The sequence below is a fragment of the Pipistrellus kuhlii genome, unplaced genomic scaffold (genome assembly GCF_014108245.1).
Source record: "Pipistrellus kuhlii isolate mPipKuh1 unplaced genomic scaffold, mPipKuh1.p scaffold_m20_p_30, whole genome shotgun sequence".
Taxonomy (NCBI): Eukaryota; Metazoa; Chordata; class Mammalia; order Chiroptera; family Vespertilionidae; genus Pipistrellus; species Pipistrellus kuhlii.
This window is the reverse complement of record NW_023425530.1, coordinates 3,221,003-3,247,673: the sequence shown is the minus strand read 5'-3', so window position 1 is coordinate 3,247,673 and position 26,671 is coordinate 3,221,003. Positions and strand designations below refer to the sequence as shown.

Sequence of the window (26,671 nt, the reverse complement as noted above, 5' to 3'; positions counted from 1 at the left end):
AAACTAATATAACATTGCATGCCAACTATAACTGAAAAATAAGCCCATCCTATGAACCCGGAAGTCACAGTTTGATGCCCAGTCAGAGCACATGCCTGGGTTGCAGGCTACATCCCTAGTGGTGGGCGGGCAGGAGGCAGCCAATCAACGATCCTCTCTCATCCTTGATGTTTGTATTTCTCTCTCCCTCTCCCTTCTTCTCTGAAATCAATAAAAATATATTTTAAAAAATAAAAATGAAAAATTATTTTAAAAAATAAGATAATTTCTCAATGTGACTAAGTACAATATCAACACACGAAGTTTACAATGGGTTGGTTCATCAGCGATGATCAATCAGAAAATGCTTTTTATTTTAAAGGTAACATTTGCGAAATCCTAGAATAAATAAAACTAACCTACGGTGATAGAAATCAGAGCAGTGGTTGCTTCTGGGCAGGGGAGGGTGGTGGAGATTGACTCAGAAACCCCACAAGTGATGGAAGTGTGCTGTCTTGATAAGAGTGTGGTTGCACAAGGGAAGACACGTGCTGGAGCTGATTGAATGGTAAGCGGAAGACTTGAGCATTTCGCGGTATGAACATTGGACTTGGATTTTAAAAGGGTACCATTCACCATCACCTAAAAAGGTAAACAAACAAACAAAAAAAAGACTGGTAATCTCTAACAAATCTAACAAAAAGAAGTGCAAATCCTTTATGGAGGAAAGCATAAAATGCTATTGAAAGACATAAAAAAGACCTAAATCAATAGAGTGAAATATATATTAATTCTTATCTAGAAAGAGTCAATATTTTAAGTTTTTAACCCTTTTCAAATTGAGTTATAGATTCAATGCAACTTCAATTAAAATCCCCAAATATTGCTTCTTTGAAAAATATTTTTTATTGATTTGAGGGGGGGGGGGGAGAAACAGAGGGAGAAAGAGATAGAAACATCAATGAAGAGAGAATCATTGATTGACTGCCTCCTGCATGCCCCCTACTGAGGATCGAGCCCTGACTGGGAGTCGAACCATAACTTCCTGGTTCATAGGCCAATGCTCAACCACTGAGCCTCATTGGCTGGGCCCAAAATATTTTTTAATAAGATTTATTCTAAGCCAGATCATATTCATTCATTTTGAAGTTTAAGGATTTTGGTTCTTTCATTTTTATTATTTATTATGTTTACTTGGTTTTCCATTGAACTTGACAGATGAATGTAAGAATCTGTGTGAAAAGCAAAGAGCTGCAAATAGCCATGACAATTCTATAAGGAAAAAATAAAGTGGGGGTACTGGTCCTCCTACCAGATATCAACTTATCACAAATCCACAGTGATTAAGACACCCTAATTATAGTAGTCAGCTTCCAAGATGGCCCCCAATAGTCCACAAACCCCGGGATTCATGCTCTGTTTGTAATCCCCTGTCACCCTAAACCAAGACCAGCCCTGTGTGATGGACAGAGTATGGCAGAAGCAACAATGCGTGACTACCATTCAAAGCTAAGGAATACAATGCATTGAGACTTCAACTCTGGCCTCCTGAGCTGCTCACTGGTCGCCGGGTGATGAGGCCAATCAGTCAGTCCCTTGCAAAGGTGCATGTGGAGAGGATCAGGTCCTACAGACTGAACCACCTGTGCCCCTACCCCCCAACCCCTCACCCCCTGCAGCCGTCAACATCTGGCTGCTGGTGTTAGAAATCCTGACGCAAATCGTTCATGAGCAAAATGGCTATTTTAGATGGTTACATTTCAGAATACCTTGTTGCTCAGCCACAGGCATAGACATGGCTACATTTCAAGAACATAATGTTAAGTAAAAAATCAATTCCCATACATATTCTATAATTCTATTTACATCAAATATAGACATCAAAAAATGAAGCAATAAAAGGTTTAAGGATACACAGGTAGCAAAACTATAAAAAAGAAAATCAAAGAAATTATTGCCCAAAAGTTCAAGATAGTGGCTACTTTTAGGGAGTGGGGCAAGGCAGGGTGTGTAATCACTGAAGGGCAAATAGGGGCTTTTAAGGTTGTTTTCCAAACTGTGGATCATGAGCCATTAGCAGATCACAGAATGAGCTTAGCAGATCCCCCAAGGATGGAATAAAGCATGTTGCAATGTTTTTTATAGAAAAGATAGGGGTGAAGAACTTTCATTTCAGTACATGTGCTCTTGTGGCAATGGGCTAGGGAATCATGTGGGGGGGGGGGGATTCATTTCTTTTTATAGTTAAGAGTCTCAAAAGCTTGAAAAACACTGTTTGTTTTTGTTTTTGTTTTTGTTTTACAGAGAGGAAAGGAGAGGGATAGAGAGTTAGAGAGAAACATTGATCAGTGCCTCCTACACACCCCCTACTGGGGATGCACCCACAACCAAGGTACATGTCCTTAACCAGAATCGAACCTGGGACCCTTCAGTCTGCAGGCCGACACTCTATCCACTGAGCCAAACCAGTCAGGGCGGAAAAACACTGTCTTAAGGGTTTCCAAGAAATGGTAATGCTCTTATTCTTCACTGAAGTGATGGGTACGTTGCTCATTTTCTTATTTTTTAAACATTTCCTATTTGTTCTCCACATCCTTGTGCATATGTGACAGATTTCACATCAGGAAGAGTATGTGACCATAGAGCTGAGCAGAGACTCTCCAAGGAGAAATGAGAAGGGCTGACAAAGAACCACGGCGGGGGGGGGGGGGGGGGGGGGGGGGGGGGGGGGGAGAATGCCTTCAGGGCTGGGTGAGTGATGCTCTTTGTGGTGTGTCCGTGGTCAGCATAGATCAGCTCAGGTGCCACCTGTAGTAACGGGTGCCACCATGGTGACTAAGTTACTTTACCCTCATCTTTGCTCTGTGTACAGTGTGTTACAGTTGTCTGAGGTGTTACTTATGTGACAAATAGAGAAGCATACTCAGGCTGCATCCCTGCTCTAGTTGGGGTCCCTGGAAGAAGCCCCGGAAAGAAGGATCTGGGGTACATGTAGTAGATCTAGAAGGTGATCCAAGAAGGACTCATGACAGCAGGGAGGTGGGGCAGCGAGGAGAAGGAAACCAACCCAGGAACTTGCTCATCAGGACCTGCTGGCGTCAATGGGAGCTGCATCCTCTGGGGGCCTCTGGAGATGAGGTAGACATGGACAGAATCGTCCCATCTGGGAAATAAGAACACCCTAATATTGATCCCTCAACTCCCTGCGGCTTGATTGTGGGTGCCTCTTGGGGTAACTTCCCAGCACTTCTAGGCTGCCCTGTGCAGGCCAGGAATCTTCCTGCACCAGAGAACGTTCTGGGTCAGAGACTCAGAGGGCCATCAGGAACCCTCTGTAGGTGACCCCAGCGTGGCCTAAGAACGTATGGGTGGGGCACCCATGGCACCTATCTGCCCTCCCCTCTCATCTTGCAGAGCTTCATATTGTGTTCACACAAGTGCCTGAAGAAACTGAGATTCCACGGAGAAATATGGGATCAGGAAGAAATTCCCAAAGATATAGGGATAGGACAACAAGGCACTGAGGGTGGGAGGAGTTCCAGACACATTTCTCCCATCAGCCAGTTCACTCCAGACCAGGGTCACCGCACCTTGGGTGTGACCATCACCAGAGTGTCAGAGTTTCCTCTCCAACCTACTCTCCTCAGGCCCTGGACCCAGGAGGAAGATCCTGGGATGGAGGGAAAGGTAAGGAGCAGGATGGAGAACAAACCCACAATGGGCGCCTAATCCAACAGGACACGGGAAAATCCTCCTACCTTCTGTGTGTCTTGAGGCAAGTCACCCACCCTCTCTGAACTTGCTGGGGATCATCATAATGCCTACTGTGTCCTGTTGTTATAATTCAGTACAATAATCCATGTAAAGGGCTTGGCATGGTGTAAGCCCTCAATCTCTGAAAATGGTCATTATCCGTATCACCGCAACTGTCACCATCATCATCACATCACCACCACCACCATCATCACCATCACCATCACCATCATCACCATCATCACCATCACCATCAATACAACCATCACCATCAATACAATCATGAGGCCACAGAGTAGGACTGAGGAGCCACACACCAGCAATCTGGACCCAAAGGCCATGCTCCTGACCACTGCTTCCCTGTCTCCTTGAACCGCTTCCCCCTGGTGTCACACAGGACCGTGATGGAGGTTCGGCACGTGACAAGAACCACATGTGCCCTCTCCATCCCAGCAGCCTTTGCGAGGTCCTGGGCTGACTCCCGCCAGGGCTCGCAGGTCACTAAGGGCAACCGAACAGATGGCCTCATCTGGGCTCGGGGAGGAAGTTCCTTCCAGAACTCAGGGTGATCAGCTGAGCCTTGAGACTCCTTCCTCCCCATCATGTGACTCCTCAAAGTGGGGGAGAGGAAAGTGGGGGATATGACTCATCAGCCCTCAGGGCAGGAGCAGGGTTCAGCTGAAAAAGAGGGGCTACCTCGGGCAGCAGGGGGGCAGCAGGAGTGCCTGAGGTGAGACCCCACAGAAGAACTTCCCGGTAGCCTGTGACATGGGAGAAGGTGGCAAAGCACAGGAGGCCCTTTAAACAAATATAGGCCTGGGTGTGTGAGCACATTTCCTCTTTGTTGGGGGACAACCCCTTCAGCTCCCCTCCGCCTGCCACCAGAGTACCAGAATCCGGCTGGCATCTTACCCGCATGCAAATCAGCACCCTGGCACTTCCCTTTTGCCTGCAGGTCCCCATCAGGGCAGCATCTGCCCCAGACAAGGAAAGAGCTGGAAAGGTTAGCTAATGCCCTGCCCTCCTTTAGTGGGCAGGGCTAGGTAGGCCCCTTTGGGTGGCTGCAGTGGGAGCAGGAGAGGCGACCCGGAGCTGAGCACACTGAGGCAATCAGCTCCCCCACCCCCACCCCAGCCCCAGGGAGAGGCCGGAAACAGGAAATGCCTGTTACCAGGGCTTGCTGGAGAGACAGAGAAAGGGAAGGGGGGTTGGGGGATCTCTGCCTTCAGCCCTCGAAGCCCCTTAATTTTGAAACTGCAAGACTTCATCTTGCAGACCAGAGAGGGTGGCTGTGCTGTGCACCCTTTTCAAAGCCTATAAGCAGAGGTAGAAAGCATACACTCGCCATCCTGGTCTTCGAAATCCACCCTGCGCCAGCCTGTGTCTCCTCTGCCCTCTCCGGACACCCCAGCACACACCCGACATCTCAAAGACAGTCAACGGGGTCCCCACAGACTCCCAGCCCAAGGGCTGCGAGCGGAGGGACCTTGGATGGGTCTCTGCACCTTTTGGGGCCTCGGTTTCCTCATCTTCACACAGGGAATGAGAATACCAACCAAATGAATCTCCCCTCTAGCACCTGGCCCACGAGCCAGGGTTGTACGTTCATTCAGCAAGCATGTATTGAGTGCCTACTGTGTGCCAAACCCTGGACCTGCTGGTGGCCACGACAAACCCTGTCCTCACTGAGCATGTACAGCTTAGTGGGGAGACAGACACGGAGCAGATTTCACCACCGTAGGCAGTGCACAGAAAGGCACAGAGGGCCATGGGATCTTGTTTAGGGAGAGATGTGTCTGATAAAGCCAGGATTAAGGGATGGATGGCAAAGCAAAGAGGAGAAGCAGTCCAGGCAACCCTCGCACGCTGCTGGTGGGAGGCCAGAGGGTGCAAGCACTTTGAAAAAAAAAAAACAAACCCTTTGGCAGTTTCTTCATAGGTTAAGCATGCACTCCCATGCAACCTAAAGTTCATGTTCATGTGGAGACCTCACACAGATGTTCCCGCAACTTTATCCATGAGAACAAAAACTGGGAGCAGCCCAAGTGTCCAGGCAAAGGGAACAACAAGTGAGGGGGCTCTGAGCAACCAACCACCCCCTTCCTGGGTTCAATCCTTAGTTCTCGAGCACCTACTATGCTCCAGGTAGTGGTCCAAGCGCTGGGATACAGTTATGAGCAAAAAACGTACAGATCTCTGCTCCTGATATTCTGGCAGAAGGACAAAAGCAATGTATTATATGCATATGAACATACCTTGTCAGGAGGTGGTGAGCATTAAGAGGAGACCAATGTTCCATCCACAGAATGGACTACAACTCTGTGTTAAACAGTATGACGAATCACAAAAGAATCATGCCTGGCTGGCATGGCTCAGTGGTTGAGTACTGCCCTATGAACCAGGAGGTCATGGTTCAATTCCCAGTCAGGGTACATGTCCTGGCTGTGGGTTCAATCCCCAGTATGGGGTATGTAGGAGGCAGCTGATCAATAATTCTCTCTCATCGGCAGAGGTATAGATTAGAAGAGGTCAATGAAGGAAAAAAGGGATATCTGTAATACTTTCAACAACAAAGATAGTTTTTTAAAAGTGAATAAACCTTAAAAAAATGTAGTCACTATGGAGGAAGGTAGGAATTGGGTTTGGGTATCTGAAGGATAGGACTAGGAGTTAAAATTTTCCCCTGTATGTCTTTTTATGCATTTTAATACTTGAATGATATGGGTGCATTATTTAATCAAACTGTTCAATAATCTGAAGATTCTATTGGGCTCTCTGTCTCCTGGCATCAGCTTCTTCTTAACCTCAGCAAGGCTGACATTGGTGCAGGACAGTTCTCTGTTGTGTGTGGCTTCTGTGGGCTGTTTCGCAGCATGCCTGGCCTCTACCCACTAGATGCCAGCAGCAGCTCCTAAATGGGGGGCGAGCCCTAGCCAGTTAGGCTCAGAGGATAGGGTGTGGGCCTGCAGACGGAGGGTCTCTGGTTCGATTCTGGTCAAGGCACATGTCCTGGCTGTGGGCTCGATTCCCAGTAGGGGGCATGCAGGAGGCAGCCAATCAATGATTTTCTTTCATCATTGATGTTTCTATCTTTTCCTCTCCCTTCCTCTCTGAAATTAATGAAAAACATATACATTTTAAAAAGCCTAATATTGCATGATTCCACTTAACTAAAAGATGCAAACGCATCTATAGAGACCCAAAGCAGATGTGTGGTTGCCTGGGGATGGTAGGTGGGGATAGGGTGGGGCAGAGAGGGTGGGAGGAAGACATTTTGAAAGAATAGGAGGGACCTTTTGGAGGAGATACGTTCACTCTCTTGAGTGGGGCTGGTTTCACATGTATGTCACAATTTATCAAATATAGTGTATTTTAACCATGTTGTCATTTACTGTATGTTAATAAAACTGAGTTGTTCTTTTTTTGTTTTTTTTTGTTTGTTGTTTGTTTTGTGTGTGTGTGTGTGTGTGTGTGTGTGTGTGTGTGTGTGTTTAAAAAAAACAGTGGGAGATATCTGTTGTCTTTCCCTACAACTAAAAGCTTTAGGGGAGCCGAAACCAGTTTGGCTCAATGGAAAGAGCATTGACCTGCGCACTGAAGGGTTCTGGGTTTGATTCCGGTCAAGGGCATGTACCCTAGTTGTGGGCACATCCCCAGTAGGGAGTGTGCAAGAGGCAGCTGATCGATGTTTCTCTCTCATCGATGTTTCTAACTATCCCTCTCTTCCTCTCTGTAAAAAATCAATAAAATATTAAAAAAAAAAAAAGCTTTAGGGGAGCTTTTAGGGAATGGTAGGTTGGGAAAGAAGGAATAATGTAAACCATCATTGGTCAATAATGCAAAAGGTACTCTCCTATCACATGTTTGCTCCTAACTGATAAAATATACTAAATTAGAGACAAATATGTGCTTTTTCTGTCTGAATAAATCTTCAAGTTGGGGGAAAAGTTGGGTAGGGGGAGGGGGGAGAAAAGGTGTTCCAGGCAGAGGAAACAGCATGTGAGGGAGCTCTGATCATCCAATCAACCCTTCATGGATTCAATAAATAATCAGGGACATCTACTATGCTCCAGACACTCATACAATGCTGCAGACACAGCTGTGAACAAAAGAAATACACATCCCTGCCCCGTGAGGATGACATTCTGGCAGGAGGCAAGCAATGTGTTACATGACTATGAACATGGCTTGTTAGAAGGTGGTGCTAAGGGACATAAATCAGTAGGAAGAGGGGGTGGGGAGTGCCAGGAGCGGGTGCAATTCTAAAGAAGGAGGTCCAAGAAGCCTCTCGGAAAGAGTGGCATTGAGTAAAGGCTTAAAGGAGGGGAGGGTGCAGGGGTGTGTCTGGGGGAACAACATTCCAGGCAGAGGGAACAGCCAGTGCAAAGGTTCCGAGGCTGGTCCCTGCCTTGTGTATTCCAGGAAGAGGTTGGAGGCCAGAATGAGAAAAGGGGGGGGGGGGGGTGAGATTGTGTGGATCAAGGGTGGTCTCAGGTGCTTCTTTATGAAGACAGGCCATGTGATCCAAAGGGCAAGTGTTGTCACCCTAAGCATCCCACCACTCTGCCACATCTCCCAGAATGCCTGCAAGGGAAGCACAATTGGCTGGCAGCTTGTTAAGCATTTTTTCCAACTCCCCTGGTCCCCTGCTCCATCACAGATTAGCCTGAAAGCAACAGCCCCACATCTCTGGGAGTGCTCGCCTACCGTGCCCATCTGGGGGTCATTCCAGGTCCCCAGGGCAGACAAGCACACGACAGCCACTGTGAGGTGGAGTCCTGGAGATGCTGTCCATTGGGGAGCCAGGAAGATGGTACAGGTGTTCAGCCTGTGCTAGAGGCGGCTGGGGGGGAAACGTGGACATAACCATGGTAAGCAGATCTCGGATGCACTGTATGGAGGAAGACCGGGGGCAACAGCTGTCTTCGGGGAACTAAGCCACGGAATAGATCAGCTGTGTGCTGGTGGCCCATGACAAGAACAGTCCTAAGAAAGATCTGAATTGGCCTGCCTGCTCTCAGATCCATTCTGCACCCTTCCTCTGCTTTGCTCTGCAGTCAAGGGAACTACATTTCCCAGGCTTCTTTGCACCTTGGCTTCCAGGTAGGTTCAGCCAATGAGAGGCCCCGTCAGGAGACCAGAGAGCAGAAGGAGGAGAGAAGCCAGGGTATTTCTCCCTCCTTTGCTCTGCCTCCTCCAGCAGCAAATTGTGTATTCCGTGGCTTAGTTCCCCAAAGACAGCTGTTGCCCCCGGTTCTATAGTTCTCACTGAATGGCCCTGGACCCAGGTCACACCACTTCCTGTATTGTTCCACTCGCTCAGTGACTCCTCTCTCCATGTCCCCCACCTGTCTTCTCAGCTTCCCCCTCACCAATCCTCTGGATTAAACCCTCTGTTTGAGAGGCCTAAGGTTATTTCTGCCTTCCTGGCTGAACCTTGATCAGGAGAACCAGAAATCTGAATCCAAGTCTATCTCCATAACCACCTGAAAGGCTCACATGTCTCCTGAAAGAGGCAGAATTCATAGAATTCTGGTCACAAGTTTCGGGTGCCTGGATATTCGGGTTCAAATCCCAGCATAGTGTTGGGCATCTAAAACACCATGTTTCCGTTTCCTCATCTGCGAAATTAGGATGACATGCAACAGGTTGAGCTTTCCAAAGATGGCCACAAAATGTCCGCCATCCAGCATGCTGATGCTTGTCACACTCCCGAGAGCTGGAGGCTGACTCCTCTCTCCTTGAATCTAGACTGGCCTCAGGGACTTGCTTAGTCACTAAGAGTGCAACCCAGTAACACTGCATGATCTCCAAGCAGGTCAGCAGCGACCTTGCAGCTTCTGTCTTGGTCTCTTTTTTTTTTTAGAGAGAGAGAAAGTGGAAAGAAGAGGGCTAGAGAGATAGAAACATCAATAAGATTGGATGTCTCTTACACACACACCCCACTGGGGAGACTGAAGCCTGGGCATGTGCTCTGGAAGGGAATCGAACCAGTTACCTCTTAGTTCCTGGATTGATGCTCAACCACTGAGCCACACCAGCCGGGTGAGCTGTCTTGGTCTTTTTGAGGAGCAATTGCTCTCTCTTCATGCTTCTCCTCAAAACCCAGTCCTTATATTAGGAGGAAGCCCAAGCCACACAGAGAGGCCACTTCCCAATGCTCCAGTCCACAGCTCACCCAGGCACCCGCCATGCCAGTGAAGAATTCTCCAGATGATCCCACCCCCCGGACATTCAAGGTTCCTCATTATCGAGTTGACAAACCGTCACCACCAGGCCCCATCTGAATCCCTGACAGAATCTGTAAGAATTATAAAATAGCTGCTGTCTTACAACAATGTGTTTGGGGTGGTTTGTTTCACAGTACAGAAGTCCCCCTTCTCCACGGTGTTACTTTCTGTGGTTCCAGTTATCCATGGTCAACCATGGTCCAAAAATATTAAATGGAAAATTCCGGAAGCAATTCATACATTTTTAAATTACATGCCATTCTGATATGTGTGATGAAATGTTATGCCATCCTGCCCCATCCAGCCCCAGGAAATAAATCAACCCTTTGTCCAGCATAGTCACACTGTCCATACAGTACAGAAGATACTCTGAGAGAGGCAGACCACATTCACTTAACTTTTATTACAGTACTAGTGGTCCAGTACTCAAAATTGTGCACAGAAGGCGGCCCACCATTTCCATGGGAGCCAGCAGGAGCAGGGGGAGGGGGGGGGCGAGGGAAAGAAGGGACTGAGATGTGCTTTATATATCTCCTGGTCATGCATGCAGCCCCGCCCACCCACGTGTGCCTGCTGTGCACACAGCCTCCTGCTGATTGGTCGTTACACATGAGGGAGTGACAACCATTTGCATATTAGCCTTTGATTATATAGGATACTATTATAATTGTTCTATTTTATTATCATTTATTGTTGTTCATCTCTTACTGTGCCTAATTTACAGATTAAATATTATCAGAGGTATGTATGTACAGGAAAGAATATAGTATACATAGAATATACAGTTTCAGGCATCTACTGGGGGGGTGTGTCTTGGAACATATATCTCACAGATAAGGGGGGATGCGTGTAATAGGTAACTGAGAAATAATGGCACCTACTCCATGGGTTTGTTGTGAAAATAAAATGAGTTAACAAGTATTAAGTGCTTAGAACACCTGCGTATAGTAAGTGCTCAATCAACAGAATTCAAGGTTCCTCATTATCGAGCTGACAAACCGTCACCACCAGGCCCCATCTGAATCCCTGACAGAATCTGTAAGAATTATAAAATAGCTGTTGTCATTCATTTCTATTTTCTGAGTCAATTCCCGTGCACTTCATTAAAACGGTGCCACGACCTCAGCGTGGATCCGCTTTCCTCTTTGGGCCTGGGAACACCACACCCTTCTAGCTTTACTCCCGAGTCACTGAATTCTCCTTTCTGACTTCTTGCTGCCTCTTCCTTCTTGCCCTCCCCGCTCAATGCTGCTGCTCCCTGGGGCTCAACCTTCAGGGCCCTGACCTCCCTCTCTCACCTCCCTCCCATGATGAGCTCACTGGCTCCAAGGACTGATTTCCCAGTCACTACCAGGTACTGCCTGTGGTGCTTTACAGCGTTACAACTATTAGCTCATTCAGCTCTCAGAACAGCCCTCTGTGAGAGGAGCAATCCTTACCCCCACTGGCTTCCGCGGCCCTGCCACACGCTGGGGAGCCGCCAGGAGCCGGAAGAAGCAAAGAACCGGTCCTCACCTACAGCCTCTTGATGGAGAACGGCCCTGCCAACGTTCGGATTTCAGACCTCTGGTCTCCAGGGCTGTGAGATGACACATTCCTGTTGTTCTGAGCCACGCAGTTTGAGGTACTTTGTTACAACAGCCACAGGAAACACACTCCCTCCTCAGCTCCCCCTCCCCCAGGGCCATGAACTCAGGAGAGAGGAGAGTTCATGAGTGTGCCTTCCCAGAGCCCAGCCATCAGCACAGTGCCTGCTGCTGACAACAATATAAATGAGTATTCCAACTCTAAGGCTCCGTCTCTTCTGAGCCATCACCTGTCAGTAAGCGGTTTTTTTGTTTGTTTGTTTGTTTGTTTTAATATTTATATATTTTATTGACTTTTTTACAGAGAGGAAGGGAGAGGGTTAGAGAGTTAGAAACATTGATCAGCCAAAACCGGTTTGGGCCGAAAACCGGTTTGGCTCAGTGGATAGAGCATCAGACTGAGGACTGAAGGGTCCCGGGTTCGATTCTGATCAAGGGCATGTACCTTGGTTGTGGGCACATTCCCAGTAGGGGGTGTGCAGGAGGCAGCTGATCGATGATTCTCTCTCATTGATGTTTCTAACTCTCTATCTCTCTCTCTTCCTCTCTGAAAAAAATCAATAAAATATATATTTTTAAAAACGAAACATTGATCAGACATCGATCAGCTGCCTCTTGCATACCCCCCCCACTGGGGATGTGCCCAAAACCAAGATACATGCCCTTGACGGGGATCGAACCTGGGACCCTTCAGTCCAAAGATCAACATTCTATCCACTGAGCTAAACCGGTTAGGGCTGTCAGTAAGTGTTTACATTCCATTGGGTCCCCCTGAAATAGGCAGTGCATTCCCTCCAAAACAGGGTTTTCCTCCCCCAGGGGTGATACTGCTCCCCAGGGGGACATTTGACAATGTCTGGGAGCATTTTGTTGTCACAACACCAGTGGTCGGGGATGCTGCTTAGCATTGTACAATGCACAGGGTGGTCCCCAGGACAATGATCCATCCGGTCCCAAACTTCACAGTGCTGACACTTGGAAACCCTGGACTAAATTTAGTACTTGGTGCCAATATAAAGGGCAAATCCCTCCTAACATCTATTCCCCCTTCTGCTAACAGTCTCTCTGTTTCCCCTTTGTAACTAGCCCTCCCCTCCACTCAGTCTAACTCCTTTGGGTAGAGTCTAGGCAGCCCCCTCTAGGAATGGGCAGGTGACTTGGCCCGACCAATCAGAGCATGATATTCTCCTGAGCACAGCCATTGGTTAAGAACGGGCACGTGACCTTGACCTGGCCAATGAGAGCATCATAGTTTTCCTGGCCACAGCAACTGATTCAGGGAATATGACTTCACCCTGGCCAATCAGAGCATTGTATTCTCCAGGCCACAGCAGATGGCTCAGGAATGGACATGTGACCCCCACCAAAAGAATCATGGCCGATGAAAACCAGATTTTGGCCTGGGAGGTCTTTGAATCACCGCTCCCATTTTCCATCAGACATGGAATGGTGGGAATACAAATCTGAAGCAGCAGGTCTACCTTCATTGGGAAAAAGAATGCTGAGAATAGAGAAAAACACCCAAAAGAGCAAAGTTAAGAGATGAAGGGTGGGGTGGGGCAGATTCCCTGATGTAATAATGCTGAGGGCCCCCCTCTCCCCCCTGAATCCAGCCAAACCTAAAGGCATTTTTCTCCCAATAATTTTAGTTATGTGAGCCAGTTTCCATCGGGTATTCTGGTCACAAGAGCTAAGATCCTTGATTCAAACTTCTGCAGACTCAGCTCAGAATTTCCTCAAACCTTAAACTTCTCCAACTGAACATCCCTTATTTCTTCCACAGTTGCCCAGTCGATCTGACTCCCAAGTGTCCCCTAAAACCCAGGTACCACTCCTGATATCAAAGGGGAACAGTCCATCTCTGCACTGTGGTGAGATCTTTAAAAGGCCTGCTATGAGCCCTAGCTTGTTTAGCTCAGTGGATAGTGTTGGCCCAAGGACGGAAGGGTTCCCTATTCAATTTCAGCTCTGTCCCCAGCCTGGTCAGTGCACATGTGGGAGGCAACCAATTGCTGTCTCTCTCACCTCGATGTTTCTCCCTGTCTCTCCCCTTCCCTTCTACTCTTTCTAAAAATAATCAATGGAAAAATATCCCTGGGTGAGGATTACCCAAATAAACCCCACAACAATAAAGGCCAGCTATGCTCATACAACGTACACTCAGGTCTTACCCCCTTCCTGGCACCCTTCCCGCATTAGCAAAGGAGACCAAACAGAACTCCCTTTGACTCCTTAAATATGCCCCAACTTCCCACACTCTATTAGCATGCCACTTCCTCCAGGAAGCCTGCCTGGTTTCTTCTGAGGTTCCCCCCACTCTTCTGCTCCCACAATGCCCGGGGTTCCACCCATCACTGGAGGTGTTGTAACTGCCTATTTCCTTGTCTAGTTCCATGAGGTGCATGAGAATCTGTGTCTCATTTATAATGGAATCCTCCATCACCCAGCACATGGCCCCAATATATAGAAATGCCTATGGTGTTACCATTATTGTTGTTATTGTTATCAACATCATTTTCCCCATTTTACAGATGAGAAAACTTAAACTCTTGCCCAAAGTCACATAGGAACTCGTAGAGGTGGATTGATCCTAGGCCATCCATACTCACCCACCACTAACCAACTACCACTAACCAACCATCAGTAAGCACTCAGCAAGTGCCTATTTCATCAGGGCTCAATCAGCAAACTCTTTCTGTGTAGCCAGAGAGTAATTTTTTTGGCTTCGAAGGTCATAGGGTCTCTGCTGTGACTATCAGGAGTGGAAAAGCAGCTATGGGCAATATGTCAGCAGATGGGGTGACCGTGTAACAACTCAATTTTGTTTATAAAAAGAGGCAGGAAGCCACAGGTTATGGTGTGCTGACCCCTGTGTTAAATGAATGATGAATGTTGAATGAATAAGTGGAATGCCCAATAAATATTTATTGAGCACCTACTTATGTTCTGGGCACTGGATATATAGTTGTGAACCAAACAGACAAAATGCCTTGCCCTGACATCCCAGTGGGAGAAGCAGATAATAAGCAAATAAGTAAAAACTATGATAGGTCAGAGGTTGCTAAGTGCTATGGAAAAAAATTAGACAAGGAAGAGAATGAGAATTGTATAGGCGAATGGAGGGGAAAGGGGTGGGAGCCAGGGAAGATCTCTCTGATGGAACCTGAAGGAGGTAAGAGAACAATCTCAGTGTGTATTTGGGAGAAGAAGGATCCATGAAGCAAGAACAGCACATGGAAAAGCCCTGAGGCTAGATTAGCTTAGTGGTTCTAGGAACAGTGAGGAGGTGCATGTGGATGGAGTAGAAATGACTGAGGGGGTGGAGATGGAGGAGATGAGGGCTGAGAGGTTAACAGGAGACAAATCTGGGTCATGGTGAGGACTTTGTATTTCACTCCAAGAGCAACGGGGAGTCATGGGAGGGGTGAGAGAGAGGAGGGACAGGGTTTTCCCGGCCCCTCTGTGAGAGCCCTGAGGAGTAACGTTTCCCAGTATCGGGCCCCGGATGAGGTCAGGGAACAGAATGGAATGGAATGGAAAAGAAGGAGCAGCATCCAATGTTGACTCTCCCAGGCTTCCGATGTGTTGAGATGAAGTCTTCCAACCAACACAGCCCAACCCATGCAGGCCATTTGTCCCTAACTGAATCCTTCCCCCTGGCTTTGTTCCACGTGCTCCTCATTCCTCATCCTACCAAGCTTGCCAATGAAACAGCTCCCTCCAGACTCGCATCTCTGAAGCCAGCTAGGTTTCACATTGGGCTTCTTGGGGGGAGGAACTTCTCTATATCCACCCAACCCATTTCCTGTTCATTGGCTTCCAGCTGAACTGCATTCCCAGCTGCTCTTGCAGTTGGATGGGACCTTGTGAGCGAGTTCTAGCCAATGGAAAGAGGATGGAGGTGAGGGTGCCCTTTCAGGGACAAGCCTCCCGTGGTTTCCTTTCTCACACTCCTTCCTTGCCCTCTGGATGAGTAGAGAGGACTCCAAGGGCTGTAGGGAGAATGGGGATCATAGAAAAACTGTAAAGAAGAACCATCTCCTCAACCCCCCACTGCTTCCAAACTGGATTGTTGTGTGAGCAACAAGTAACTTCTTATTGTCATTGAAGTGATGCAATTTATCACAGGAACTACCCTCACATACCCTGACTATACCACATCCTACAGCCAACTCAGACCCACTGAACTCAAATTAATCAAAAGAGTGACCCCTGTTAACTTAGCACTTGTTGTATGACAATCGCCATGATAGGAATTTAACTTACCTTATCACATTGAGTCCTCCTGAGATAAAGGTCCTATCCACATCCCCATTTCATAGATAAGACAGGGCTCAGACAGGTTAAGTAATTTTTGTCTCCAGGATCACAAAGCTAGTAAGTACCTGCCTTGAAATTCAAACCAGCCTAATACAATGGAACCTAGCTTCTCAAATGTCTTCCATTTCAAACAATTTGCTTCTCAACCTGACAACCCTTTTAAAACACACACACACACACACACACACACACACACACACTGAGTGGCCAGATTATTATGATCTCTGAACACATAATAATCTGGCCAGTCAGTGTATATCATATATAATTAAAGACTAATATGCAAATTGTCCCCTCGACCAGGAGTTCAACCAGCATGCAGACCAGCCAACTGTCCAGCTTGCCGGACCCCATCCATGCACGAATTCATGCACCAGGCCTCTAACACACACACACACACACACACACACACACACACACACACATACACATATATACATACACATACACATATACATATACATACACATATACATATACATACAAATACACATATACATATACATATACATAAACATATACATATACATATACATATAGTAGAGGCCTGATGCATGAAATTTGTGCAAGGGCCGAGCTTCATCCGGAAGGTCACTCAGCTGTCCAGTCTAATTAGCATATTATGCTTTTATAATTATAGATATATATATGCATATATATATTTTATTGATTTCAGAAAGGAAGGGAGAGGGAGAGAGAGATAGAAACATTAATGATGAGAGAGAATCATCGATTGGCTGCCTCCCGCACACAGGATTGAGCCTGCAGCCTGGGCATTTGCCCTGACCGGGAACTGAACCGTGACCTCTTGGCTTACAGGTTGACACTCAAACACTGAGCCCCTCTAGCTGGGCCTGAGAGCCCTTTCCTGCTCATACCTGTGTGATGAGTAACACATCTCTCAGGTGACAAACAAAGAAGAAAATGCGCAAATATGAGTCAGTTCACCACTGTTAAAATCTCCGGAGATTGTGCTGTGAATATTTTTGTGTTTCTTTGCTTTTGCTGCTGCTTATAATTACTGTAAATTTTTCTTTTTTTTTCTTTTTTTAAAATTTTATTTATTTATTAAATTATTATCTGGGTACATATTTTAACATTGCCCCCCCCCCACATACCCTCCCTCCCCAGAGTTTTGTGTCCATTAGTTGTACTTATATGCATGTATACAAGTCCTTCGGTTGATCTCTTATCTCCCCCAGATCTCCCTACTCTCTCTGGTGTAATTTTACAGTCTGCTTGTTGCTTTACTGTCTTTATATCTATCTTTTGGTTTGTCAGTTTATAATGTTTTTTAATGTCCATAAATGAGTGAGGCCATGTGGTATTTCTCTTTTATTGACTGGCTTATTTCACTCAGCATAATGTTCTCTAGTCAGAAAGGATATATGCACTCCTAGGTTCATAGCAGCACAATCTACAATAGCTAGAATCTGGAAACAGCCTAGGTGCCCGTCAGCAGATGATTGGATCAAAAAACTATGGTACATCTACACAATGGAATACTATGCTGCCATAAAAAAGAAGGAATTCTCATCATTTGCAGCAACCTGGATAAATTTTTCTTTTTTTTTTACTGCACATTTCCTTTCCTTTTTGTTAAATTTTCATTTACATTTCATGTCATTTTTGTTTTTAAAGTGTTTGTTTATAGGTTAAACAGTACAACAGACATGTACTATATATAATGGGTTAAAACAGGGAATCATTTGGGAGTCTGGAACAGATTAATTCAATTTACATTTTTTCTTTTTTTTTCTTTTTTTAAATATATTTTATTGATTTTCAACAGAGAAGAAGGGAGAGGGATAGAGAACTAGAAATATCGATGAGAGAGAAACATCCACCAGCTGCCTCCTGCATACCCCCCACCAGAGATATGCCCACAACAATGTACATGCCCTTGACTGGAATCGATCTTGCGACCCGTCAATCCGCAGACCTATGCTCTATCCACTGAGCCAAACCGGTTTTGGCGAATTTACATTTTTTTCTAATGGGAAAAAAAAACACAATTCGATTTTTGAACAGTCTTCTGGAACAAATTAAGTTCGAGAGAAAAAAAAGGTTCTGCTGTATATAAAGAGCCATGGAAAATCAATAAGAAAAAAATGGTCAACAGTATAATGGGCACATGATATGAACAAATAATTCACCGAGAAAAAATAAAAACAGCTCTTAAACATAGGAAAAGAGGATCAACCTCACTCAGAAAAAGAGATATAAACTGAGCCATAATATGCTCCATTTATCCCCCAAATAGCAACCCCAAAAGTGGGATAACAGAACAGTCTGTAAGCAAGGCCACAGAGAACAAGCTTATGCACTGAAATCAGGGAGATCTCTCTGATAAAAAAGATCTTCCCAGAGTCACTGGAACAATCCATATGGGAACAATCCCACATAGAGGACGATTTCCCCGTATCCAAAGCACACACTCATTGCCTTTGAGCCAACAGGCCCTTCTGATAATTTACCCCATGGATATGCTTGCCCGTGTGTAAGGCTGCCACAGGAGCTTTTACATGTAGTCAGATATTTTTCTAGGTTCTTTATGGCCACTTGTTTATCCCTCACAACGATGCTTTAAGATGGGAATGTTTATCCCCTGTTTTACAGATGACGAAACATGTCCCAAGTCACTGAGTACAGGAGCGGAAAATGAATCATGAGATTACTGATTGCAGTAAGCTTGTTAGAACAAAAGGCAAGTGTCCATGGATGAAATAGAGGTAGTTTAGAGTGATCGTTGCACATAAGGATCCTGGGCCCAGGCTGCCTGGGTTCAAGTCCCCGACTCTGTCACTTTCAAATTGGGTGCCCGGGAGCAAGTTACTTAACATACGTGTGCCTCAGTTTCTCCAAATGAAAAAGGAGGATAATAGTACTTTCTACCTCGCCAGTTGTTGTGGGAATTAAACGAGTTACTAGTAATGTATAGAAAGCATTTATACCAGGTACCAGTGAGCTTTTTCTGCAACGATCTGGAGAGTAAATACCTCGCTCAGGCCAGACAGTCTCTATCACAATTACTCAACTCTATAGTTGTAGCTGGAATTCAGCCATGGACAGTACATAAATGAATATGCGTGGCTGCAGTCCAAAAAACTTTATTTATAGAAACATACTGTGGACACATTCAGCCCTCTGACTTAGTTTATTGTTCCCTGGATAAAACCTGACACATAGCACAGTATAAGAGGTTTGTTACATAAATGAATGATCAGGAACATCATATAGCCATTTTTCGAAAGGAATGAGGACAATCTCTATGTATTGATTTGGTAAAATTCCCAAGATAATTATTAAACTGAGGAAAGCAAGGTACAACACAGTGGATAGTATATGCTATAGTTCATGTGAAAGGAGGAGTGTAGTAAGTAAGAACATGAATTATTTTTTGCTTACATTTGCATAAAGAAATTCTGGAAGGACATACAGTCAACTTTTAAAAAATGAACTAGGGTTCCCTTTTCTCCACATCTTCGCCAGCACTTGTCACTTGTTGATCTGTTGATGGGTAGCCATTTTGACAGGTGTGAGGTGATACTTCATTGTCCTTTTCATTTGCATCTCTCGGATGATTAGTGACTTTGAGCAGTTTCCATATGTCCCTTGGCCATCTGTATTCCCCTTTGGAGAAGTGTCTATTTAGGTCCTTTGCCCATCTTTTAATTGAAATTGTTTGTCTTCCTTTTGTTAAGTTGTATGGGTTCCTTATATATTTTGGATATTAACCCTTTATCAAATGTATCCTTGCAAATACATTCTCCCATACAGTGGGCTCCCTTTGTGTTTTGTTGGTGGTTTCTTTTGCTGTGCAGAAGCTTTTTATTTTGATGTAGTCCCATTTGTTTATTTTCTCCTTAGTTTCCTTTGCCCTAGCAGATATATCCGGAAACATATTGCTATCAGAGAAGTCTAAGATTTTGCTACCTATGGTTTCTTCTAGGATTTTTATGTGTCCCAGCTTCCATTTACCCAGTAAGTCTTTTATCCATTTTGAATTTATTCTTGTGTATGGTGTAAGTGAGTGGTCTAGTTTCGGGGGTTTTTTGTTTTTGTTTTTGTTTTTTGTTTTTGTTTTTTTGCATGTATCTGTCTAATTTTCCCAGCACCATTTATTGAAGAGGCTGTCTTGACTCCATTGGATGCTCTTGCCTCCTCTGTCAAATATTAATTGAGTGTAATGGCTTGGATGACTTCTGAGGTATCTATTCTGTCCCACTGATCAAGATGCCTGTTCTTGTGCCAGCACCAGGCTGCTTTGATTGGTGGCTTTGTAGTATAACTTGAAATCTGGTATTATGATTCCTTCAACTTTGTTCTTTCTGAAGATTGCTGTGGCTTTATGGGTCTTTTTTTTTTTTTTTTTTTTTTTTTTGGTTCCATATAAATTTTTGGAGTGTTTGTTCTAGATCTGTGAAATATGCCGTTAGTATTATAATAGGGATTGCATTGAATCGAGATTGCTTTGGATAGTATGGACATTTTAATGATGTTAATTCTACCAATCCATGAACAAGGTAAAGGGAACCCTATGCACTGCTGGTGAGAATGCAGACTGGTGCAGCCATGATGGAAAACAGTATGGAGTTTCCTCAAAAAAATTAAATATGGAACCGCCATTTGACCCAGTGATCCCACTCCTAGGAATATATCCTTAGAAACCCAGAACTTCAATCAGAAAGAATATATGATATGCACCCCCATGTTCATAGTAGTGCAATTTACAACAGCTAAGATCTGGAAACAGCCCAAGTGCCCATCAGTGGAGGAGCGGATAAAAAAGCTGTGGTACATTTACACCAGGGAATACTATGCAGCAGTAAAAAAAGAAGGGTCTCTTATGCTTTGAGACAGCATAGAGGGACCTGGAGAGTATTATGCTAAGGGAAATAAACCTCAGAGAAAGACAAGTATCACATGATCTCACTCAAATGTAGAATCTAAAGAACAAAATAAACTGATGGACAAAATAGATCCAGAGACAGAGAAGCATGGATCAGACTGTTGAACCTCAGATGGAGGGGGGGGGGGGGGGGGGGGGGGAAGAAGTTAACCAAAGAACTTGTATGCATATATTCATAACCCACAGACACAGACAATAGTGTGGTGAAGGCCAGGGGTGGGGCACAGATACAGATTAGAAGGGCTCAATGGGGGGAAAAGGGACAATTGTAATACTTTCAATAATAAAGGTGTGTTTTTTTTAAGTGAATAAACCTTTTAAAAAATGTAGTCACTATGGGGGAAGGTAGGAACTGGGTATGTGTGGGTATCTGAGGGACAGGACTAGGAGTTAAATTTCCCCCTGTATAACTTTTTATGCATTTTAATACTTGAATGATATGGGTGCATTGTTTAACCAAAGTGTTAAATAATCTGAAGATTCTATTGGGCTCTCTGTCCCCTGGCATCAGCTTCTTCTTAACCTCAGCACGGCCGACATTGGTGCAGGACAATTCTCTGTTGTGTGTGGTTTCTGTGGGTGTTGAGCAGCATGCCTGACCTCTACCCACTAGATGCCAGCAGCAGCTCCTAAATGGGGGGCGAGCCCTAGCCAGTTAAGCTCAGTGGATAGTGTTGACCTGCGGATGGAGGGTCTCAGGTTCGATTCTGGTCAAGGGCACGTGTCCTGGTTGTGGGCTCGATTCACAGTAAGGGGCATGCAGGAGACAGCCGATAAATGATTCTTTTATTGATGTTTCTATCTCTCCCTCTCCCTTCCTTTCTGAAATCAATAAAAAATAAATAAAAACTAAAAAGAAATAAAAAATAAAAGGTCAAAATGGCTGCGATTGAAAACTACTACCCTAACCCAATTCCTACCTGTGTGTTATGCCCTCCTTCCCGCTACCTCACATCCTTTCTAAAAAGGCTTCTTAGTGAGAGTTTATCAGGTATTAGACACTGCTATGGTAAGTAGTACTGAAATATCACAAAAATCCACCCCTAAATCAGTGACATTTTAATTTATGGTTCACCGAGGAGAAACCAAGGCTCGGGGAGGTGAAGCCAGGAAGTGGTGGCACCAGCACTTGAACCCACCTCTGGCTCCTCCAAGCCACCACCCCCCTCCTCCAGCCCACCCTCCTGTTCTAACCCTCCTGCCCTCTCCCTTTTCTGCCTCTGCCAGTGGCACCAGCATTCACTGAGCCTGGGACCTTGACATCATCTTGGCCCCAGAGCCTGTCCCCACCCCACATCTAATCAGCTCCCATGTCCTGGTGGATCTTTCCCACAATGACTGTCACATTCATCTCTTCCTCTTCACGCCCTTAGCCTTCAAGCTTCTTCATCTCTGCAGCCCAGAATGTGGACTCTCAGAGAAAGAGTTGGGTCGAGCTCCAGTGGCAGAGTTGGGTTGTCTGGTCATTCAGTGGCCGCTTATGAGATAGTAGCATCCATTGTCTCTGGGCCTCCGATCTGAGGGACCTCCCCACTTGAAGATTCCCTTCAATCAGACCTCACCCATGAACCATTGCCACCAGCCAGGCCATTCACTGCCCTGCAGTACAGCACAGCCTCTGTGGGCATTCACCCTTTCTGACCCCAGGGCCTTTGCACTGGCAGCACCCCCTCGCAGAAGCACTGTTTCCCCCAGATCCACATGGCTCACTCATCCCCTCCCTTTCCCCAGGTCTCTGCTCAAATGTCACCTTATCAGTGAGGCATCCCAGACCCCCTATTCATAAGTGCAGCCTGATCCTCCGGAGTCCCCTTCCTGCTCTGTTTTTTCCAGAGTACATACTGACATTGTATGTTTCCTTCCTTATTTGCTCACTGTCAGTCTCTCCCTCTAGAATGCAGGCTCCACACAAGAGGGGTTGGTGTGTGCCCTGCTCTCACAGTCTTGGCCCCCAGAAGAAGGCTGGCGTACATTGGAATTGTTGCCAAATGACTGAACATTTAAATATGGTCTTCCCACCCTCTCCCCTGGAAACAACTGGGAAAAAGCAGAAGAACTAGGAAAAGAAAACAAGAGAACCCGGGAAGCACCCCGATTCTAGCCTCCACACCTTTATTTGTGCCGTAGCTCCTCCCTCCCCCACACCCTTCCCTTTTCTCCCTCTGCCCTTCCACATCCCACGGGCCTGCCTTCCATCTGTTAACAGGGACATGCAAACCCAGAGAGGTTGTTCTTTTGGCACCTCCCTCGGGCTTCATGTTTTAGCTTCCTACAGGCATCCCCATCCTCCCCACCGCGGACAGGGCATGGGGCTGAGCTCTGAAGGGAGACAGAATGAGCAGGGGCAGGAGGGTGCAGAGCTCCCACACGGGAAGGATCAGGGAATACACCTGCACAGGCTGGGGCCTGGCACAGCGGGGTGCAGGAAGCCAGAGCAATGAGAAGGCTCCTATTCACTCTACAAAACCCAGTACAAATGCCTCCTCTTGGAGAAAGCCAGACTCCCTCAGGCAATGCCTTGCCTTTGCTACAGGACCCCCAGCCCAGAGATTTGTCCCTCCACCAGTCCTGACAACAAGGGGCTGCAAATGTCCAGTCCCATCGCCCCGAGTCCGGGAGCACCTTGAGGGTCAGGCCTGGGCCTGGGTTCAGGAAGTTGCCCAGAATGTAGAAATAGGATGGTCCCTGGAGTCCTTGCAGCTGCTCTCCTAAACATGAATGCCACATCCCCCTGCTTTTCATCAGAGAGTAAGCCTTAGGCAAGCTGCGTGCAGGAGTGGAAGTTCATCCTTATGTCTATCCACTTCGCCATTCGCTGCTACTGAGCCTCACTGGGGACCTTGCCTCCCTGCTCATCTGAGGCCTGACAGGTCGCAGAGTGACTTCCTCATGTGCTGGAAGGAGATAAGCAAATGTAGGCAATTTCGGGATGGCAGGTGTCGAGAAGGGCTGGCCATGGGGGAGGGGTTCTCTAGCGATCCCTCGCTCCTTCTCGAAATCCTGCCTGGGCTAGGAAAGGGGGACCACCCACCTCTCCACCCAGGGCTCTGTCCTCAGGAAATGCCCCTGAGGATCCCCAGGGCCCACTCCCAGAGCAGTCACTTCCCCTCCCCGCACCTGCACATGGCAGGTCAACCCAGAGAGGAGGCTACGGAGGGCCCAACTGCTGCCCACCCCCCTCCACCAGTCCCCCGGCCTACAGCTCCTCTGGACAAAGCTTTCATCTGGGCACAGAGACTAAAAGCTGGCCTACAGGTCCCCATGGACCTCCGTGGCGGGTGGGGCACCCCCAGCCCCCACCCAGCAGCATATACCACTTCCACCCAGCACCCAGACGGCTATAGAGAACCAGGGGAGGTGCTACAGAGAGAGCATCCAGTCCTGCTCCCTCCCCCACCCAACCGCATTCAAATAGGGACTTGAATGTGTTTCCTGAGCCGGGGGCGGTCACAGTCAAATCTGCCTCCTTCTGGGACCCTTCGCCTTCACAGAAATTGCTGCAGAGAAAGAGGAGCTATTCCTAGGCACCCAAACCCCCAGAACCCACTCTTGGAGGTAGGGCTCAGGACCTGGTCCTGCCTCCATGTCCCCCAGGGGATGGAGGGCGCTGGGAAGAGCAGAGCCCTGGGTCACAGGCCCCCATCTGCCCCAGGCCCAGGCAGGAAGCCAAGGGGAAGGAGATGTGAGGGGAAGGAAGGGGCCCAGGGGCCCGGAGGAGGAGGAGACACATGTGGGGAAGGAGGCCCCTCCCCCGGAGCCAGAATCTGGGGGTAGGAGCAGGGTCTTGAAACCCTTAGGCACCCTGTTGACTAAGGAGGGTTTCTAGGCACCCCCTCCAGACTCCCAGAGGGTGGCACCTGGGGCCTTGAACCTCAGCAAAGTCAGCCTGGGGCTTAGGAGAGGCTAAGCCCCGGCTTGCCAGTCGGTCCTCAGCCTAAAGTTGGGCTCAGCTCATTCTGTGCCTACAAAGGCATTCCTGCTAACTTTTGGCGGGTAACCCCAGAATTTCAGTGTTACCGTCCACACTGCCCCTCTGTCCACACACACACACTCTCCCCTAAGCCAGCCGAGGAGCTGACATATGCCCCCTGCAGTGCCAGCCCAAGAGGCTCAGCACACTAACCCAGCCTGGCATGTCTCCCCTCCTCTCCCCCCACTTCCAACCCTGGGCCCGGCAGCCCGCGGCGGGCTCACCTGGGACATCTGGGGACGCAGGTTGACCTCGCGTAGGTTGATGGCGTGGGGCAGCAGGTTGTTGAGCAGCTGGCAGAGGAGGACCCCATCGCGAAGGGCCTGCGCCAGCTCGCACACCTGGGCCCCGTCCCAGGTCACGCGGTGGCTGGGCGGCAGCACCCGGCACTGGATCAGCCAGTGGGTACACTGGCGCCACAGCTCCATGGCGGCTGCCTCCCCGCCCGGGCGCCCGCCGCCCGCCCGCCCGCTTGTGTTACTAGCTACCACTTCCTCTTCTTTGCCTGTAACTGTCGCGGGGAGAGGGGGTGGAGGAGGAGGAGCCGTAAGGGGTGGCGATGACTGGGGTAGCACCTGCAGGCCAGCCCCGCCCAGCCCAGCCCCTTCCTCCCGGGACCTCTCTTTCCCCCACCAAAGCCACACCTGGGCACAAGGCCGGCTGCCCTTCCCCAATACCCAACCCTTGAGCAGTAACATCTCCAAGTACTCGAAATCCGCCCTCTGCTCACCCCTCCCCTCTCTGCCTCCACCCGCCCGGGTCCAGCCCCATCATCACTGTCCTGGACCAGTCTAGCCTCCTCCGCCCAGGTCCCTGCGCTCTGGCCCTCTGTCTCCCCAGTCTGTCCTCCCTACGACGGCCAGAGGGCGCCTGGGCTCACCTGAGTCAAGTCGGGTGTCTCTCCTCTTGTCACCTACCTTCCTTTTTGGGGGGTAAAAAGTCCTTCATGCAACCCACAAGGCCCTCTATGGCCTGCCCTCCCTAAACTCTCCCTGCCCTCAACCCTTCCACACCCCTTTCTCTCACTTGCCACGTAGGCCTCCTGCTGTTCCTCCAGCAAGCCAGGCCTTGTCTGGCCCCAGGACCTTTGCACATGCTCCTCCCCCTGCTTTTGGCAACGTCATAGGTCGTTCCCTCACCACCTAAAGGTTTTTTTTTGCTCAATGTCACCTTTTCATGAAGTCTTCCCAAACCACCCTATTTTGAATCCCACCCGATCATACCCTATCCCTACTTTAAGCCCTGATGATCATCACACCTGATATTTTATTATACTTATTTATCTATTTCTAAATATATTTTCATTCATGTCAGAGAGGAATAAAGAGGGAGGGAGAGAAACTTCCATGATAATCGGCTGCCTCCTGCACGCCCCACACTGGGTGTCGAGCCCAGAACCAAGCATGTGCCCGACTGGGAATCCAACCGTGACCTCTGGTTTCACAGGTCCGCTCGACCACTGAGCCATGCCGGTTGAGCTATACTTATTTATTATCTATTTAGAAAATTGTCTTTTGTGTGCTGCGGGACCCCTCCCTTCCCGTCCCAGCACCTGGCACACATATACATGCTCCATATATATATATTTGCAGAATGAGAATAAGCAAACAAATGAGTGGTTGAAAGCTCTGTTGGCACCACCTCTGACATGTATCCCAAATCCATCCGTGTTTGCCCATGGTCACTGTCATCTCTCTCCTAATAGGCTTTACTAGTGTGGTTCGTTGACACGTTTAGCAAACATTCGCTGTCATCGGAGCCCTCACCACCTGAAATCATCTTGTCTATGCGGTCTCTCATCCCACTAGGTTGTGAGTCCTCTCAATTTCCCTAGACGCCCCCTTACATTTTTTAAATTCTTGTAACCATTAGGGGGCGCTATGCTCCTTCGCTGGACATACCCAATATATCAAAATTAGGC

At 47.5% G+C, this 26,671-nt stretch overlaps 1 protein-coding gene across 1 annotated transcript in view; it reads right to left on the bottom strand.

Moving 5' to 3' along the window:
* VAV1 (vav guanine nucleotide exchange factor 1) overlaps positions 1 to 25,237 on the bottom strand; it is a 56,828-nt gene extending 31,591 nt beyond the window's left edge. Inside the window, exon 1 of the mRNA XM_036459682.2 lies at positions 24,975 to 25,237. Within this exon, the coding sequence (XP_036315575.1) occupies positions 24,975 to 25,178 (204 nt within the window). The 5' untranslated portion in view covers positions 25,179 to 25,237. The remainder of the gene's footprint in view (positions 1 to 24,974) is intronic.
* Positions 25,238 to 26,671: the final 1,434 nt, after the last annotated feature.